The 17,736-nt window shown below is 55.4% G+C and overlaps 1 protein-coding gene across 5 annotated transcripts in view; it reads right to left on the bottom strand.

The window, feature by feature from the left end:
* Positions 1-14,590, bottom strand: part of PPL (periplakin) — a 48,900-nt gene extending 34,310 nt beyond the window's left edge. For 3 of the 5 annotated variants that reach the window (XM_045571315.1, XM_045571316.1, XM_045571317.1), the window contains exon 1: positions 14,443-14,563. In XM_045571315.1, coding sequence (XP_045427271.1) covers positions 14,443-14,504 — 62 coding nt within the window. In that variant the 5' untranslated portion in view covers positions 14,505-14,563. The other 2 variants (XM_045571314.1, XM_036409024.2) reach the window with 2 other exon arrangements.
* Between the last annotated feature and the right edge of the window lie 3,146 nt (positions 14,591-17,736).

The following is a 17,736-nucleotide window of genomic DNA, read 5'->3' as shown; positions in this document are numbered from 1 at the left end:
AAGGAACCTCAACATTTGGAAATGCCTCCTCCGAGGCTGCTGCACGAGTGCGGGCAATGAGGCCGCTGGGGGGATGCAGACGCCAGGCCCGGCCCGGCTGACCCATCGTGAGTTTGGGCTAAGGCTCGCTCTACAGGTTCGGGGACGAGAGGTGTGCAGGGTGTTTCCAGGATGGGGTTTCTGCTGCTCCGGGAACACTGCCGTCTGCAGGAGGGACCCACAGAAGGGAGGGTGGGGAAGGCCCGTCTACCCAGTTGTTCAAGCAGAACCCCAACAACCGCCCTGATCCCCATCTCTTCCTCCACCGGCTCCACCTGGTAACAGCTCTCAGTGCTTCTGTCCTCCCTCTGCCCCACGGTTTCCACCTGATCAAGGTTGCCGCCGCTCAGCCGGACCCGGGCAACGGCCACCCCAACCACCTCCCACCCCAACCACCCCCCTGCACCTCGACTCCTGCCTCCTGGAGCCAACGTCAGCACATTTGTCAGAGAGATCTTTCAACAATGCAGCCAAGCAAACACCTATCCGGCTTCAGACTAGCCAGTGCTCCCCAGTGCTCTCAGAATAGAGCTTACCCTCCTGCCCAGGCCCCTGGGCCCCGAGAACCAGCCGCTCTCGCCCCCAGCCCTCCTCCCTGCGCCTGGCCTCACTTCCTAAGGTCCTGGGGCTCTTTCCTGCTTCAAGGCCTTTGCACGTGCCATGGCCTCTGTGGGTCTCTGTTCTCGGGTCACCTCCAGGGCCACCCCCGCTGAGACTCAGTCTCCTGACCACAAGCCCAGTTGTCCTACTTGGTCTTTCCACCTCCTCCCTGGACCCTATGGCTCCCAGAAGTACCTGCTTTCCAGTCCCCTGCCCCCAGGAGAGACCCAGGCCCTCCAAGGACACCATGACTGGCCAGCCCTCCAATCCACAGCAGAGCCCCCTTGCTGGCTGCCGTCAGCTCTCTCTAAACCAACTGGCCTGTTCTCTATCCTGCCTGCAGGGAGGAGGGCTGAGTCAGCTGGCATGGGGAAAGAATGCAGACTGTGGTGTGGGCTAAGCAGGTTCCTTTGCCTCTCTGTGCCTCAGTTTTCTCATCTGTGAACTGGGAATAAGAATCGATCCCACCCCAGATGGTTCAGATAATTCACAGAGACAATCCTTGTAAAGAGCCGAGGCCGGGGCTGGTGCATCACGAAGGCTAGTTGCTGGGGCTTTTGTCTATTTTGTTCACTGCCATGTCCACGGTGTCCAGGACAGAGCTTGTCCCAGCAACAGCCAAATGAACTTCTCCGGGTGTTTGGAGTAACAATGTGTGTTATCTCAGTGGCTTTCGTTTCCTCATCCGTACAATGGGATTATGGCATCAGCTGGCCAAGCAGCAAACAGGAAGACACATTCAATAGCTGGGAAACATTTTGGGGGTTGGGGAGGGGGGGTTACTATGTCACTTTGAGTTCAAGGCCACCACTGTCCAAAAGAACTGAATGTGCCACATTTGTAGTTTACTTTCCAGTAGCCACATGAAAAAAGTCCAAAGAAACAGGTACACTTACCTTTTTTAAAGGTATGTCTTTCAACCTAACATATCTAAATATTATATTGACAGGCAGCCAATAGGACACTATTAATGAGAGATTTCAGACTCCTCTTTTCACACTACTTCTTTGAAGTCTGGCATGTAGTTTCCATACGCGGCACATACACTGTTCTGAGCACATCTCACACGGCTAGTGGTTACTGTACAGGAGGGCACGGCTCGGATAACTCTGAGGCGTCTGGACCACTTTGCTCTAAGCCCATAGCAACTATCTGTTTTGCTTTAAAGAGGCTGATGGATGCTCGGAGCATCTGCCTGGCACCTAGAGATGCATAATAAATAGCCACTCCCTTTGCTCCCTGCCACTCTCCCACCAGACCAGCACAGGCTGGCCAGACACTTGCCTGGGGCCGAGTCATGTCAATGGATCCCTCCTGCCTGCTTCAAAACAATCCTAGACTCCCATTTTGCCCAACAGAGCATGGTGCCTGGGTGTGGGGTGCCTGGGCATGCAGAATGCAGCCCAACACCCTTTTCCAGGCCCCAGAGCTGCAGCATCCTTACCCACAGCATGGGCAGAACCAGGGCACCTGGCTTGCTGCCCAGCCATCCCTCCTCCCGCCGGGAGAATGGTCCCTTTCCTGAACCGCCACTCCAGGGAACAGGTCACACCCCATAACCCCTCCAGCTGTCCCTTCCTGCACAGTATGTTCCATACCTCATCGGCCACAACTCTGCTTTCTGTGTGTAGAGATGACAGCTCTCCCTCCCTGGCCAAAGCCACCTTGACTGCCAGGCCCCAGTCAGGCCCCACGTTCCAGCCCGTGAACACGTCCGCAGCTCCTCCCTTTCCAGGTTAATGGTGCCTCAGTGGGCGTGTGCAGGAGCACGCAGGAGCAGGAGGCACCCGCCGTGGAATGTCTGGAATGTAAAGGGGTGCACACCTCTCCCGGGAACCAACCTTGCTCCTCCCCGAGCCATAGAAGGGTCCTGGCCTCCTGCTGCTGTCATGCTCTTCTGGGTGGGTCCTGCCTGCCCCCAGGGCCAGCCAAGGCCTGAGTGCCTCCCTAGAAACCCCCAGAACTGGGGGGAAGCTCACCTAGGGTGCTGGGTGGCCCCAGTCTCCACCTCCTTTAAACACTACCTGGCTGAGAGAGCGAAGGCTTGTCACTCCCGGACATAGTCCCGTCCCTGACACAAAGGCCAGTGCAGCAGGCACTCAGGAAATGACTGGTGAATACGAATATTTATAAGACAGTAAGAGCACCTACTAGGTGCCTATGGCCTGCTCAGCCCTTTCATGCACCACCCATTGAAATGACAGCCCTAGGAGGGAGGCATCCTTATAGTCACAGAGGAGCTTTCTTCATCCTGCCTATAACTTCTGGACAATAGGACTTATTCACGTTTGAGGGGCCCTCCTGTAGCCCTTAATTCAAAGCCTTGGGGCTCAATAAATAGGTGTTGAATTGAGCAGACATTTTATAGCAGTCAACAACCCTGTCTCCCCCTTTTCCAGATGAAGATAACCGAGGCTCCTCGGAGGAGTTTAGAGACTTGCCCAAGGCCACACAGCGGGGAAGCAATGGTGCCAGAATTTTTACAAGCTCCAGAGTCACCTCCTCAGAACATGGGGACATCGATACAGATCCACAAACAGAGGGGGAGACATCGGGGAGGTAGGAGATGGGACGACGCAGCAAGGCGTTCGCCCCCCAGGGGGGACGCAGGGATTCCCATCTTGTTGACATCTTCATCAGAACAGTGAATGCCAGTGGTGGGAAAACCTAGGAGATGAGTCACCTTCCTAAGAAGACACCATGGGGGGCTCTCAGCCTGTCCCTCCACGCAGGCCTTGTGGTGGGGAGGCGGGCAGACAGCATGAAAGAAACACCTCCCCGGGCCACACCCTATCTGGTGCTTGACACAGGTTCCCGCCCTGATCCTCATAACCACCCATCGGTACTATTACTGCTCCCACCGCAGATGAAGACTGAGCTCAGGGAGGAGGGGCCACTTGCCTGGCGCCACAGGGTTCATTTCTAAGCTGGTGGCTGCTGCCACCCCAGCTGGTTTCTATGTAGACAATATTTGTAAATACTCAATTATTGCTGAGTAAATATTCACCCTCATCCGCCAACTCTCTCTCTCATACCGCTGCCCTTCATACAGGCCCTGGGACAGGCCCTGCGACAGGCCCATCTGCATTACCAAGCCCCTGCAGACAGGAGCTGTTGAAGACAAGCTGTAAAATGCTCAATTTAACACCTATTTATTGAGTCCCATGTGTAGGCAAGGCCTGGAATTAAGGGCTACAGAAGGGCTCCCTAAAAAATGAGAAAGTCCTTATTGTCCAAAGGTTTATAGGTAGGATTAAGAAAGCACCTCAATAACTATAATTACAAAGATTCAGAACCCCTGGGTCAGGGTATTTTCATTTGTTCTGTCCATTCAGGCCTTAAATCCTAATTTTAATTGTGAAAATATAACTCAATCCACTAAAATGCAGGAAAAGAACACAAAGAAAACATAATAAGAAGGAATACAAATCAATATGGCAGTAATAGTTCCAAACACATGGGTTATTACAATAAATGTAAATGAGTTAAACTTGCCAGTTAAAAGATAAAGATTTTCAGATGAGAATCTTATATAATAAAAGCCTAATATGCTATGTGTCTGGATGGTCTGTTGGCCAATCAAAGTGCAATCCTATCTAATAAAGAGGTAATGTGCAAATTGACCTTCACTCCAACACACAAGATGGCCTCCATAAGATGGCTAGCAGGGGTGGGCAGTTGTAGGCAATCAGGTCAGCAGGGTAGGGCAGTTGGAAGGGGGGGGGGGGGGCGGAAACCAGGCCTGCAGGGGAGGGCAGTTAGGGACAATCAGGCCTGCAGAGGAGGGCAGTTGGGGGGGAGCAGGCCTGAAAGGGAGGGGCAACCAGTCCTGCAGGGAGGGCAGTTAGGGGTGACCAGGCTGACAATGGAGGGAAGTTAGGGGCAACCAGGCCTACAGGAAGGGCAGTTAGGGGCAACCAGGCTGGCAGGTGAGGGTAGTTAGGGGTGACCAGGCTGACAATGGAGGGAAGTTAGGGGCAACCAGGCCTACAGGGAGGGCAGTTAGGGGCAACCAGGCTGGCAGGTGAGGGTAGTTAGGGGTGACCAGGCTGACAATGGAGGGAAGTTAGGGGCAACCAGGCCTACAGGAAGGGCAGTTAGGGGCAACCAGGCTGGCAGGTGAGGGTAGTTAGGGGTGACCAGGCTGACAATGGAGGGAAGTTAGGGGCAACTGGGCCAGTAGGGGAGCAGTTAGGAGTTGATCAGGCTGGCAGGGGAGTGGTTAGGGGTGATCAGGCTGGCAGGCAAATGAGTGGTTGGGAGCCAGCAGTCTTAGATTGTGAGAGGGATGTCCGACTGTCTGTTTAGGCGGACATCCCTTGAGGGGTTCCAGATTGGAAAGTGTGCAGACTGGGCTGAGGGACAACTCCCCCCACTCCCCATGCATGAATTTCGTGCACCAGGCCTCTAGGATAGAAATAAAACAAAAGCCAGCTCTAGGCCATTTTATAAGATATATATCTGAAACAAAATGTTAGGGGATGATTGAGAATACAAGAATAGACTGGGAAACTGCTACTGAAGGAGAAAACAAGGTGTGTACATAACTCTAATACAAGATGGAGCAAGGCAGTGAATGTAAATATGTTGTTCACACCTCTGGCTGTACATCAAAAGACTGAAATCTTGCCCAGCTGATGTGGCTCAGTGGCTGAGCAATGACCTATGAACCAACAGGTCACAGTTCAATTCCCAGTCAGGGCATATATCTGGGTTTTGAGCTCTATCCCCAGTGAGGGGTGTGCAGGAGGCAGCAGATCAATCATTTTCTCTCATTATTGATGCTTTTACTTCCCTTTATCTCTTCCTTCCTTTCTGAAATCAATTTTTTTAAAAATATTTTGATTTTTTTAAAGACAGGAAGGGAGAGGGGTAGAGAGTTAGAAACATCGATATGAAACATTGATCAGCTGCCTCCTGCACACCAAGATAGTGGGGATGTGCCCACAACCAAGGTACATGCCCTTGACCGGGATCAAACCTGGGACCCTTCAGTCCACAGGCCGACTCTCTATCCACTGAGCCAAATGAGTTAGGGCTCTTTTTTTTTTTTTTTTTTTTTTGAAGACTGAAATCTGGCTGTAACCCTAAAGATTCTGACTCAACTGGTCTTCAACAGGGCCTGACCATTGCTTTTTATAGCTCCTCCCATGATTCTAATGTGCAAGCAGGGTGGGAATGAGAAAACAACCCACAGCAATGTGTTACAGGACTAGAGGGAGCAGACTGAGGACAAATCCTCGATCTCTACAGGAAGGAAGTCTTGTGAGAAAGCAGGACGCAGGAAGTAGCCAATAAATACCAGATTGATTGGTCAATTGACTGATATCCTCCTTACCAGAAACTTCTAAGGTAATTAGGCAGTAAATTTCTCCACACCCAGCTATTAGTCCTGGGGAAGTGAGGTGGAGAGGGCTGTTGGTGTAGTAACTACGGCTGCTTCATGGCCTAGTCTGTTTCTGCGTAGGGAAGGCCTCACCACCTCTGTTGTGTCTGGCATATGTTTTGGACACACACAGAAATTCAAGTTGCTTTTTGTTAACTCCAGGGCATGTCTTGAAGATTTTTGCAAGGTTTAAACAGAGCTCAAGCTGTTCTTGGCGCCCCGAGATGTGTTAGGACAGCATTCCTGCTTTAAGACCACTGGATAAGGAGTACAGGTCTCCCTTTATTAAGCTTCTACTATGTGCTTGATGCTTGACATATCATCGCCAGTCCTCTCCACAACCCCACATGCCACCAACTCCCCAATTCAAAACGGGCCTCTCTCCACTGTTTGCTGAGCACCTGCCATGAGCTAGGCACTATTCTGGGGGTTTGGGAGCAACCACTCAGCATGCAAAGTCCCTGCCTTCATGAAGCGTGGACTCCAGTGATGAAGAGCAAATCCCAGCCCTGGCCAGTGGCTCAGCTAGTCGGGGCATCATCTTGGACACCAAAAGGTTGCGGGTTTGATTCCCAGTCAGGGCACACACCTAGCTCAAGGGTTTTAGCCCCTGTTGGGGTGTGTATGAGGCAACTTATTGATGTTTCTCTCTCTCCTTTCCTCTCTCTAAAATCAATAAAAACATATCTTCAGCCCTGGCCAGTTTGGCTCAGTGGATAGAGCGTTGGCCTTTGGACTGAAGGGTCCCAAGTTCGATTCCCCGTCAAGGGCACATGCCTAGGTTGTGGGCTCGGTCCCCACTAGGGGCGTGCAGAAGGCAGCCAATCAATGATTCTCTCTCATCATTGATGTTTCTATCTATCTCTTCCTCTCTAAAATCAATAAATATTTTTTTTCAAAAAAACACATATCTTCAGATGAGGTTTTAAAAAAAAATTTAAAAAGGACAAATCCCAGAGAGGGACAGGAATATGGCCGTGGCACAGCTGGCAAGTGACACAGCTGGACCTGGAAGGTGAGTTCTTGACTCCCAAACCCAGGTTTTTCCCACTCTGCCCACCTTGCCCCCCACCCCTGCCATCCGGCCTCAGCTTCCCCCTCAGTAACACGGGGAGTTAGTTGCCCATAGTTGGGAAGAGTCAAGCTCTTCTTCTGGAACCGACTCTGCTCCTGGAGGCACAGACTCAGAATCCTTCCTGCACCGTGAACTGGAAGCAGAGTCCCCCTACCCTGGATGGAGAAACCTTAAAAGGCTGAGTCTGAAATCAGAGCCCAGGCACCTGGGACAACAAAGAATTCTGCACACGACTGTTTCCTGCGGCTCTGCAGCCTTCCAGGGTCAGCAGGCAGCGGGTGGAGCTGCCAGCCACTGCCCTGTGTGTGTTTATCTCACAAGGACCTGGCAAAACCCCTCCGTCCAGGAAACGATGGACCAGCGGCCAGCTGTGGCCCCTGCCAGCTGGCTTGCCTGCTCCCAGCTAGGAATGCTCAGGTCAGTGCAGCTGAGAGTCCTTGGGCAGAATACTGGGACTCTGAGCCTCGCCTGGAAAAGAGAGATGAGGGAGTATTGTCTAAGAAAGACAACAATGATAAGTTAGGACAGTTGTCTCAAGCTAGGCCTCAACCTCAGAGACTCTTATATGTTCACACCCCCATCCCCAGAGGCCCCATCCGGAACCTCCCGGCTTGACCACCATTCTTGCCTCCCATGCCTGAGCACCTTACCGTCCTGAGGCCCCTTCCCTTCCCTCCCCCAGATCCTTCCTTTTCCTATTGATGGGACGCTGAGCTGTAGGATGCTGGGCTCCCCTCCTCTGCCAGCTCTCCTTGGCCGTCCCACCCCTCACCAGAAAAAACTTGAAAACCCATGACCTAACTCGAACATGCAGAAAGTCCTGAAAAGAATCCACCACAATTTAGCTGATGATTTGCTTCAGATTTTGTTTAAAAAGAAATAAAATGTTGTTTGTTGTTCATGATCCCTTAGGCCCCCCCTTGAGGCTGGCGTTCATTTTGGAGCTGCTGCTTTCTTCCTAAGCCTGTTTTACATTTCAATGCATACCGGTAGCTCTGTCTGCATCTTGAAACACTGTATGGAGCCAAAACTGGTTTGGCTCAGTGGATATAGAGCATCGGCCTGAGGACTGAAAGGTCCCAGGTTCGATTCCGGTCAAGGGCATGTACCTTGGTTGTGGGCACATCCCTGGTGGGGGGTGTGCAAGAGGCAGCTGATTGATGATTCTCTCTCATCAATGTTTCTAACTCTCAATCCCTCTCTCTTCCTCTCTGTAAAAAATCAATAAAATATATTAAAAAAAAAAAAAGAAACACTGTATAGAATTGTGTTGTATGTATATATTTAAAATATACACAACAGCCCTGGCTGCTTTGGCTCAGTGGATAGAGCATTGGCCTGCAGACTGAAGGGCCCCATGTTTAATTCCAGTCAAGGAAACATGCCTGGGTTGCAGGCTCGATCCCCAGTGGGGGGAGGGGAGGCATGCAGGAGGCAGCCGATCAATAATTCTCTCTCATCATCGATGTTTTTTATCTCTCTTGTTTCCTCTCTGAAATCAATAAAAAAATATTTTTAAAAAAATGTACACAACATACTCTTTGCACCCTCCACACCTTGCTTTTACTTTGCAACACGCTATCACTGCAGGCTTAGGCAGGAGGATGCACCTCGTCCTCAGTGCTTTCTCTTCTGAGATGCCTCCTCCTCCCGGCTGGCTCAGACCCTTTGCCTCCACAGTCTTAACTTCCCACCCTGTATTGTTGCTGCCCTCTGTTTGCTAAACTCACAGAGGTAACTGGATGGGGGCAGGGGGCAGTGGGCACTCTGCTCTGGCCTTCAGATTTCTGTCTACAGATAAAACCCAGCTCCATCCTCTGTGTGTGTGTGTGTGTGTGTGTTCCTGTGAGATGTTTTAGGAGGGAGAGGATCTTAGCTCACCCTCGTTCATTCACTCTACACATGGACTGCACCAGCCCATCTCAGGGGAGACACACATTCATCCCCATTCAGCTACCACACAGCCCAATGGCTGCTGAGACGAGAGTCACACAGGAGGTGGTGAGACGATACAGAAGGTGAGTTTGCCCCAGCAGAGAGCTTGGACAGGGCTTTCCCCAGGAGCAGCGAAGAAGAACCGTGGAAGAGGAAGACAAGCAAGGAAGTGAAGATGGGTGGGAAGAGCATTCCAGGCAGGGGGGACAGCGAGGCAAAGGCCCAGTGGCTGGACGCGGTGCGGAAAGGTGAGGGGGAACGGTCCGCATTCATGCTGTGCAGGGCAGCTCCCAGAGCCTGAGGGCAGAGGGAAGCCTGGGGCAGGGGTTAGAGCTACAGGGGGCAGGATCGGACTTGCTCTTACAAAGAGCTCCCTGGGTGCCCGGGGAGAAGGGACAGGTTGCTGGGATGGAGGCAGAAAGTGTGAAAAGGCTACTAAGGTGCCAAGCAGGAGGGGCTGGTGGCCCAGCCTGGGCTGCTACCAGGAGGCAGGGAGAAGTGGGGGAAAGGTCAGGGCTCAGGCGGCAGGCGGCTCCAGCCTGCCTAGAGACCTCGAGCAGCCAGGGGCCTCCCTCCCCAGACCCAGGAGGCTGTCACACAGCACACCAACCAGAAGCAGAGAACAAAGCCCTGAGGCGATTTCCCTCTTCCAGCTCCATCGCTGGGACAGGCCGGGGCAGGCGGGGAGGGAGGATGCAGATGGCAGTGGCAAGATGGAAGCTCCGCCTCCCTTGACCAGGAACCTTGGCAATGCTCTCAAGGCAGCTTCTCCCCTCTCCCCTCAGGACCCTCCAGATGCCCCCCCCTCGCAGGGGGTGGCCCCGGTGATATGAATTGAGCTAAGCCTCTCCCCCCAAAACTCCCTGTCTCCAATGAGATGCAGGATGCAAAGCTCACAAACTCCCGACAATGCCTGAAATGCCGCCAGTAGCAGCCATCCTAGGCTCAGTTGGTTCTGTTCTTAATCTAATGTATCAGGTCTCATTCCCTCTGCCAAGAGGAGGACTGGGCAAGTGAGGGCAAAGCCAGAGAGACCAGAGAAGGAAAAGATGGCTGGGCGGAATGAGCGAAAACGAAAGCCAAATGACTGGCTGGGGGCAGTGCCTGGTCAGCTGCCACCAGCCCCAGGTCCTGGTGGAGAGACCTAGTTTCCTTACTCAGGGGCCCCTGTGTCCCCAACATGAGCTATCGTGAGCTGTGACCCCCAAGTGAATGCCTTTACTCTTGGCCTCAGCGTTACCCCCTGCGACATAGGATGCCACCACGAATAGCAGGCACAGTTAGGATGGGATGCTGTAACATCCTTGGCCGTGCCAGGCACACAGGAGGTGCTTGAGAGAAGGCTGGTCAGATCACTGCAATGCAATCACCCAGACGGCTGGAGGCAGGCTTTACTACAGGGAAAGCCTCCCCGTCAAATCAGTCAGGCTTTCCAGCTGTCCCTAACAAGCGTGTGCATGTGTGTCTCTCCATGTGTCTGCTTAAGGGGGGATGGGAGGGTCCACGTGAATGTCTGGGAGTCAGCTGACCCCATGCCCCACCCAGGCTGCAGCCTCCACAGCTGGAAGGAGACCAGCTGCCTGGTCAGCTGTGGCTTAGCCCGGTCCTTACCTTCACAGCCGTGTGCGATTACTGACATTGGCTGCTAGGGTTCACTGAGCACTCCCTGAGCCAGGCCTGGGGCGGGGCTTATCACCCACATTTGACTTCACCAGCTAAAGGGTTGCTATCATCCCTCCCATTTCCCAGATGAGAAAACTGAGACCCAGAGATGTTACGTGTCCTGCCCACGCTCACACAGCTCGGGACGGGCTTGAACTCACACCTGGCCATCAGAGTCTGTGCTCTTAACCACCAAGAGGCTCAGGATACCTCAGCCGGCTTCTGGGAGGTTACATGTCCCTTTCACCAACCTGCAAAGCCTTGGGCCCTGCCTCCCACACAGGTTCCCCGCATTAGGACTGAGCCATTCCCGCAGCAACCTGTGATGTCAGGAGACCAGGCCAGGCTACAGCGTGCTCGCTGGGACCCAGGTCTGGGTGGAAGAGCAAGATCAGTCCCATTTTACAGATGGGAAAATTGAGGCTCAGCAAGGTCAACTTTCTTTGCCAAAATCAAATGGGCAGAAGTCAGTCTAACTTCAGAGCTGGATCTTCACCCCTCCATGCCTCCCCTCGAAAGGTTAGACGCCTTCCCCAGGAAGTCCTCCGTGATTTCTGAGGTCTCTAACAGTGCTCACTTCAGACCTGTTAGGGAACACTAGAGCCACTAGGCTAAAACGTCTGCCCAGTTCTATATCCTGCTGGGGACAACTTACCCCTCCCCCTGCGTACGCCTCCCCCTCCCCCTGAAACCCAGTCCTGTAACCATGGTTGTAATTAGCATAGCTCCGTCAATCAAGTGCAGGGAGATTGTGCATGTTTCCTTCCCATCCCCCCACGCCTCACCCCAGGAGTTGTGCAAAGCATATCCTGACCAGTTCAGGCACACAGTAAGTGCATTTGTTCAATAATTAGGCTCATTATAGCTGCCATGGACTGAGGCCTCCTATAAATCTTAACCCTCCCTAAATTATTTCATTTGGGCCTCATGCTAGCCATATCACGGAAGGGGGGGCACTCTGCTTGTGCCCACTGTGTAGGTGAGAACACAGGGGCACAGAGAGGCCAAGCAGCTCACCCCAGATTGTACCGCCAGGAAGTAAGGGCTGTTCAGGGCTGAAGTCAGCCACAGAGCAGGAAGATCCCCTCCGAACCCTCCCAGGCCGTGGTGACCTGCACCGTCAGCGCTGACCCTGTCATTAGCTCGGGGGTGAACAGCAGCTCCCACACCTGTCATTAGGAACCGGGGTGACAGGAGCGGCCGAGCTGTTCACACCCTGTCCCGGCCCTCCCCAGTTTCAGCTGCTGAGAGGCTGACAAACAGGGAGGAGCCGTTTTCTCCTTTTCTCCGTGGAGGCACCCTGTTCGCTAGTTCCCACTCCGGCAGCTCAAAGCCATGACCGCCTGGGTGTGAAGGTCACAGCTTCCTGCTCCGGGGTCCCCTCAGCTGGGGCGGCGATGCTGGCCCACTGTCTGGGCGCCTCTGACGTGCTAGAGGCCTTGTCTCTGTTGTCACGTTTGCTCCTCGCAGGAGCCCCATGTAGGAGAGACTGGCGCCATTCCTGCTTTGCAGACGAGAAATCTGAGGCTCAGAGAGGTTCCCTCGCTTGCCCACAGCAGGAGCGGCAAAGCCACAATCAGAAGCGAGACACTCTGCCCAGGGCCAAAGCTCCCACCCACCAGACCATGCTGAATCTCACTGGCAATCAAGAAGACCCCCAGAAACTCAGGGTGAAAGAATAACTCGGGGACCTGTGCCCCTTGACCTGTGACCACATCTTTGAGCTACAAGTACAGGCTAATGCCCAAAGATTCTTGTTGAGAGAATAGGTAAGAGGCTGCCCCCCCTCCCCATGATCCAGTCCATGAACTTGACCCCAGGGAGAGGAAAAGGCAGAGGGGTGCACGGGGCAGTTGAGACCACTCGGAGAAGCACCTGGCCCCTCCTCAGGGCTGTGACTTGTGTGCAAGGATGGGAGCTCAAAGGAAGTCTTTCCCTCCCTCCTGGGGAGAGAACCAAGGCTTTCCGGAGAAAGACACCTCAAAGCTGAGATCTCGGATCCATCAGGTCAGCCAGCCAAGGGCAGAGGGTGGCTGCCTTGGGCTAGGAGTCTGGAGAGGGGCAGCACCCAGTGTCCTTGCCACCCCAGGCCCACCGAGTCCCCCCAGCCATAAAGGATGGGAATCCTTTCCTCCTACGTCTGCCGGAAAGGCCATGTCCCTCTCAGTTTGTCTGGATTTATTATAACCTTCTGTTAGGCCCAAGCCCAGGCCTTGGGGGACTGGATGCAGGGCGAGGCCTGGCCCATCTCCTGGGATGAAGGACTGGAGGGGCCCGCGTCTTGATGGAGGGAGAACAGCACAGTCCTCTGTGGCTGGCACAGAGCATGCAATTGTGCAATGTCCGAGAGAACAGCTCAGGGACTGGACGGGACCCCAGCTGAGCTGGAGAGCCAGCTGGACTCAGGCACAGAGGAGCAGTGTGCAGGGCGCTGCCCCATGTCTGGGATTGTGAAAGACCAAGGGGCCGGCTTGGGGGGAGCCTTGGAGGGGAGGGAAAGAAAGGCCTCTGAGCTTGAGACAGCCCAGCGGAGGGGTGGGGGCGGGTGGGATCACTGGGCAGTGCAGTTTCTGAAAGGGCTGTGCCCACACGCCCTGCGCCAGCAGCCAGCACCCGGGCCCCACAGCACTTGTCAAACAGGTCTGCCTGGGCTGGACCACAGGGGCAGGGTGGGGGCTCTGGCCAGCGTTTCCTTACCTTCATCTGGGGCCTGGGAGGGAGTTAGGAGCAGCTCAGGGTCAAGGATGGGTGAGTGCACCTTGGGGAGGACACCCAGGCAGGTGGGCTGTGCAGCTCTGAGTGCCCCACCTGCCCGGAGGAGCCCCTTGTAGGGAGACATTTAGAAAAGTGCTCTCTCCTAAATGGGAGCCCCACCCCCATTTTCCCTTCAGCTGGGACGAGGCAGCCCGAAGTCCCGCCCCCTCCCTCAATCTCAGCATCTCCATGAGGCTCCCTTAAACCGGTTATTAAGTGAATACATTAGGCTTATCAAAACGGACGTGGGCTGCCGTCTCAACACAAACACATCAAGACATGTCATTCCCTTCCAGCCCGCCCTGGGAACCCCGGGCTCAGAGACGCCGCCAGTTTCGGGGCTGTGGGGGGGCAGGGAGGCGCGGCCAGGAGGAGGTCCGGACCCCGCCCGCCGCAGCGCAGACCCCGGCTCGGCTGCCGCCGGGGAGCGGGAACGGGAGGTGTTTCAGCCTGTGCGCCCCAACCCGATCGACCCCACACCCACCGGGCGCAGGGGGGTGGGGGCACCCCCACCTCTAGGCTTCCCAACGCCGGAGCACCTGCGCACTCTCCGAGGGAGGGAAACGCCCCCTCCCACACCCCAGCTCATGTACCCGCCCCCGTGCGCCCCCAGACAGCGTCTCCTAGGTCCCCCCACCCGGCCTCGGGTGTAGCGTCTCGAGACACACCACTCCCCACCCGGGCGGTGCTCCTCGGCGCCAGGGCGCTCCTGGGAGACGGAGGTCGCCTACACCCCCAGTTCAGCTCCCGCCCTCCGGGCGCTAAGTCGGTGTTCTCGGGGCTCTAGAACTCTCTGTGCCGCCGGATTCCGTGTTTTCCCCAGGACGCCCAGCCCATCCCCATCGCCGCCGGAATCCCCAGCTCTCAGGTGGCCCGCGCACTCCGGGCTCAGTGCGCGCCCTCCGGGCCTCCGGGGGGACCGGCTCCCCGCAGACCTCCGCCCCCGCCCCCGCCGCGCGCGGCTCCGGGAGGGTGTGCGGCGCCTCCTCACCTCCGGGTCTGCACCTTGGGGCTGTATTTGCCTTTGTTTCTCTTCTTGAAGAGCGAGTGCATGGTGGCGCCGGGGTGCGGGCGGGCGGGCGGCGGCTGGCGGCGCGCACCGGGGGCGGCAGCGGGCGCAGGTGAGCGGGCGGCGGCGCGGGAGCCCGAGTGAGGCGCGGCCGGGACGCCCGGCCACTACTCGCGAGGGGCGGGGCGCCGCGGACCGGGCTCCCGGCCGCTCCCGGGAAGGTGGCGCTTACCTTCCCGGAGGAGGGGCATCGGCCGGGCGGGGCTTCCCGGCGCGCCGGGCGCGCGTCCCGGGCCGGGCGGGAGGGAGTGGGGCTCCCGGCCTGGGCTCCGGGGGAGGGGGGGGAAACACGGGGTCTTCACCGGACACACACACACACACACACACACACACACACACGTGAGCAGGCGGGCGGGGGCGCTCGGACCACTTTCCTAAAGATCCTCAGCCCCACCCTCACTCCCGGGCCTGGCGTGCCCCTGGCTGAGGGCCTTCACCTGGCTCTCTGCCGCCTCTCTCGCTGGCGAACCCCTAACTGCAGACAGGTGTGGCGAAGGCCAGTCTGGGCCCTGGGCCCTGGGCCCTGGAGAGCCATTGAGTTGCACGCAGGTGGTGGCAGAGTCGGTGGAAATGGAGAAAAGGGGGATCTGGAGTGCGCCACTGGCGTTCAGATCCTGCAGCCACAAATGGTCAGCTCGGCGAGACTTCTGAGGGCTCCCAGCCTCAGTTTCCTCATACGTCGAACAGTGATAACCACCCCAACCCACGGGTTTTGCAGAGATTCGTGTAGATAGTTCACACAAAGCACTGAGCACAGGGCCTGTCCTGAGTGCGCAGGAGCTCTGCCATCATTATCACTGTGCCATCTCTGGCGGACAAAAAATCCTTTGAAACTTGATAACTCCAGGCCCTGGCGGGACAGACTACTTCATAGCTGGTCATAAACGCTGCTGGTTTCTGGTTCAGAATAGCCACATTGCACAATGCTGCCAGCATGTGCCTGGCTACACGGTGCACTGCAGGCGGCAGCTGGACAGATAGTGAACCCAGTCCAGCGGTGAACCCAAAGGAGCCGGACAGCTGGGAGGGTGCAGGGCCTACCGCATGCCCCACACTGCGCGGATCAAGCCCACAAGGGAATCCACTTTGCCATCAACCTCCTTATCTTTATACTAGTGACCTGTTGCAGGAATATTCCTGCAAGACTTCCAGCAGGCTTCCCTCCCACCTGTCCCGCCCCCACATCTCTCTGGCAGGGACCCGCCCGTCCCACCACCCCCGCAGCCACCGCTGCCACCACAGCTGCTCGCCTCACCCAGCCCCACTGGTTACACGGTGCACTGCAGGGGGCAGCTGGACAGATAGTGAACCCAGTCCAGCCAACAACCCAGGCATACACCCTGACCAGAATCGAACCATGACCTGCTGGATCATAGGTCAACGCTCAAGCACTGAGCCACCCCAGCCAGGCTCCCCACCTGTTTTTTATTGATAAAACTAGAAGACCAGTGCACAAGTAGGGGCCCTGGACCTGGACAGCAATTGGGGCTATTGGGGTGGCGGGAGGTTGGTCAGCCAATCAGGGCCATGGGCCAGCCGGCCAGGGAGAGGGGCCATAGGAGGTTGGCCAGCTGGCTGGGGTGGGGAGGGCCGTTGGAGGTTGTCTGGTAGGGGATGGGGAAGGGGAAAGGGCTGCAGGAGGTTGGCTGCCCTGATCAGGATCATCAGGCTGGCCAATTGGGTGGGGGAGGGGCCATGGGAGGTTGGCTGTGGGAGTGCACTGACCACCAGGGGGAAGCTCCTGCATTAAGCGTCTGCCCCCTGGTGGTCATTGCGTATGCATGTCGATTGGTCGCTTAGGCTTTTATATTCTACCTAATAATAGAGTAATATGCAAATTAACCATCACGCTACTACACCCACCAGCCACGCCCACCAGCCCATCAGAGCGAGCATGTAAATTAACCCAATAAAGATGGCGGTTAATTTGCATATGCAGAGGAAGGGAGGAGTGAAGACTGAAGACAGCATAGAAGGAAGAGGGAGGAAAAGTGGAAAGCAAGGCAGCTGCAGCTGCTGGAGAGAAAGCACTGGCAGTGCATGCTGGGTGGGGCGGGGCGAGGCAAGCAGCAGTGGTGGCAGTGCACATGGTCACGAAGACAGTGGCATTGGTGGCTGCAGGGGCGGTGGAACGGCTGGTCCCTGCCGGAGAGGTGGGAGGGGGGCGGGAGAGGTGGGAGGGAAGCCAGCGGGAAGTCTTGCAGGAATAGTCCTGCAACAGGTCACTAGTATATAGATAAGGAGGTTGATGGGAAAGTGGATTCCCAAGCAGCTTTTGAAAAAACTCAGTGTCCTTTGGGCCTTCGCTTGTTTCTGCCACCAAAGGACTGAGCTTTTAGTGTTTCAGAGACTCTAGAAAGTCTTATTCTTTTTATTTCATGTTATTTCTTGACCAGAGGCCCGGTGCATGTGGGAGCCCTCAGCCTGACTTGTGCCTCTTGAAATCCAGGACACTTTGGAGGATTTCAAACTGCCAGTTTCAGCCCGATCCCCACAAAACCAGCAGTCTGGCATCCGTAGGGCGCAAAGCGGCAGGCAGCTGGGGAGGAGTCTGTGTCTCTCCACTCATCCCAGCCCATTGGGCCTGCTACCGCTGCTCATAAGATTGCTAGCAGCGCTTCGCTGTGGGAACCCACTGACCACCAGGGGGCAGCTCCTGCATTGGTTGTCTTCCCCCCTGGTGGTCAATGTGTGTCATAGCACCGGTCATTTGGTCACAGACTTTTACATATATAGATTTGAGGTAGAGAGAAAGGTTGGAGGAGAGAGAAAAACATAAATTTTTAAAAATATATATATTTTTGATTTTTTACAGAGAAGAAGGAAGAGAGAGAGTTAGAAACATCGATCAGCTGCCTCTTGCATGCCCCCCACTGGGGATGTGCCTGCAACCAAGGTACATGCCCTTGACTGGAATCGAACCCAGGACCCTTCAGTCTGCAGGCCGACGCTCTATCCACTGAGCCAAACCAGTTTCGGTGAAAAACATCAATTTTTGTTGTCCCACTTATTTACGCATTCATTGATTGATGCATGTACCCTGACTTGCATGCATGTACCCTGACTTGAAAAAACTCAGTGTCCTTTGGGCCGCTGCCTGCCGCTTTGCGCACTACGGATGCCAGACTGCTGGTTTTGTGGGGATCGGGCTGAAACTGGCAGTTTGACATCCTCCAAAAACTCAGTGTCCTTTGGGATCGAACCCAAAACCTTAGT

This window comes from Pipistrellus kuhlii, unplaced genomic scaffold (genome assembly GCF_014108245.1).
Source record: "Pipistrellus kuhlii isolate mPipKuh1 unplaced genomic scaffold, mPipKuh1.p scaffold_m20_p_4, whole genome shotgun sequence".
Classification (NCBI taxonomy): domain Eukaryota; kingdom Metazoa; phylum Chordata; class Mammalia; order Chiroptera; family Vespertilionidae; genus Pipistrellus; species Pipistrellus kuhlii.
This window is presented reverse-complemented; position numbering and strand designations above follow the sequence as displayed.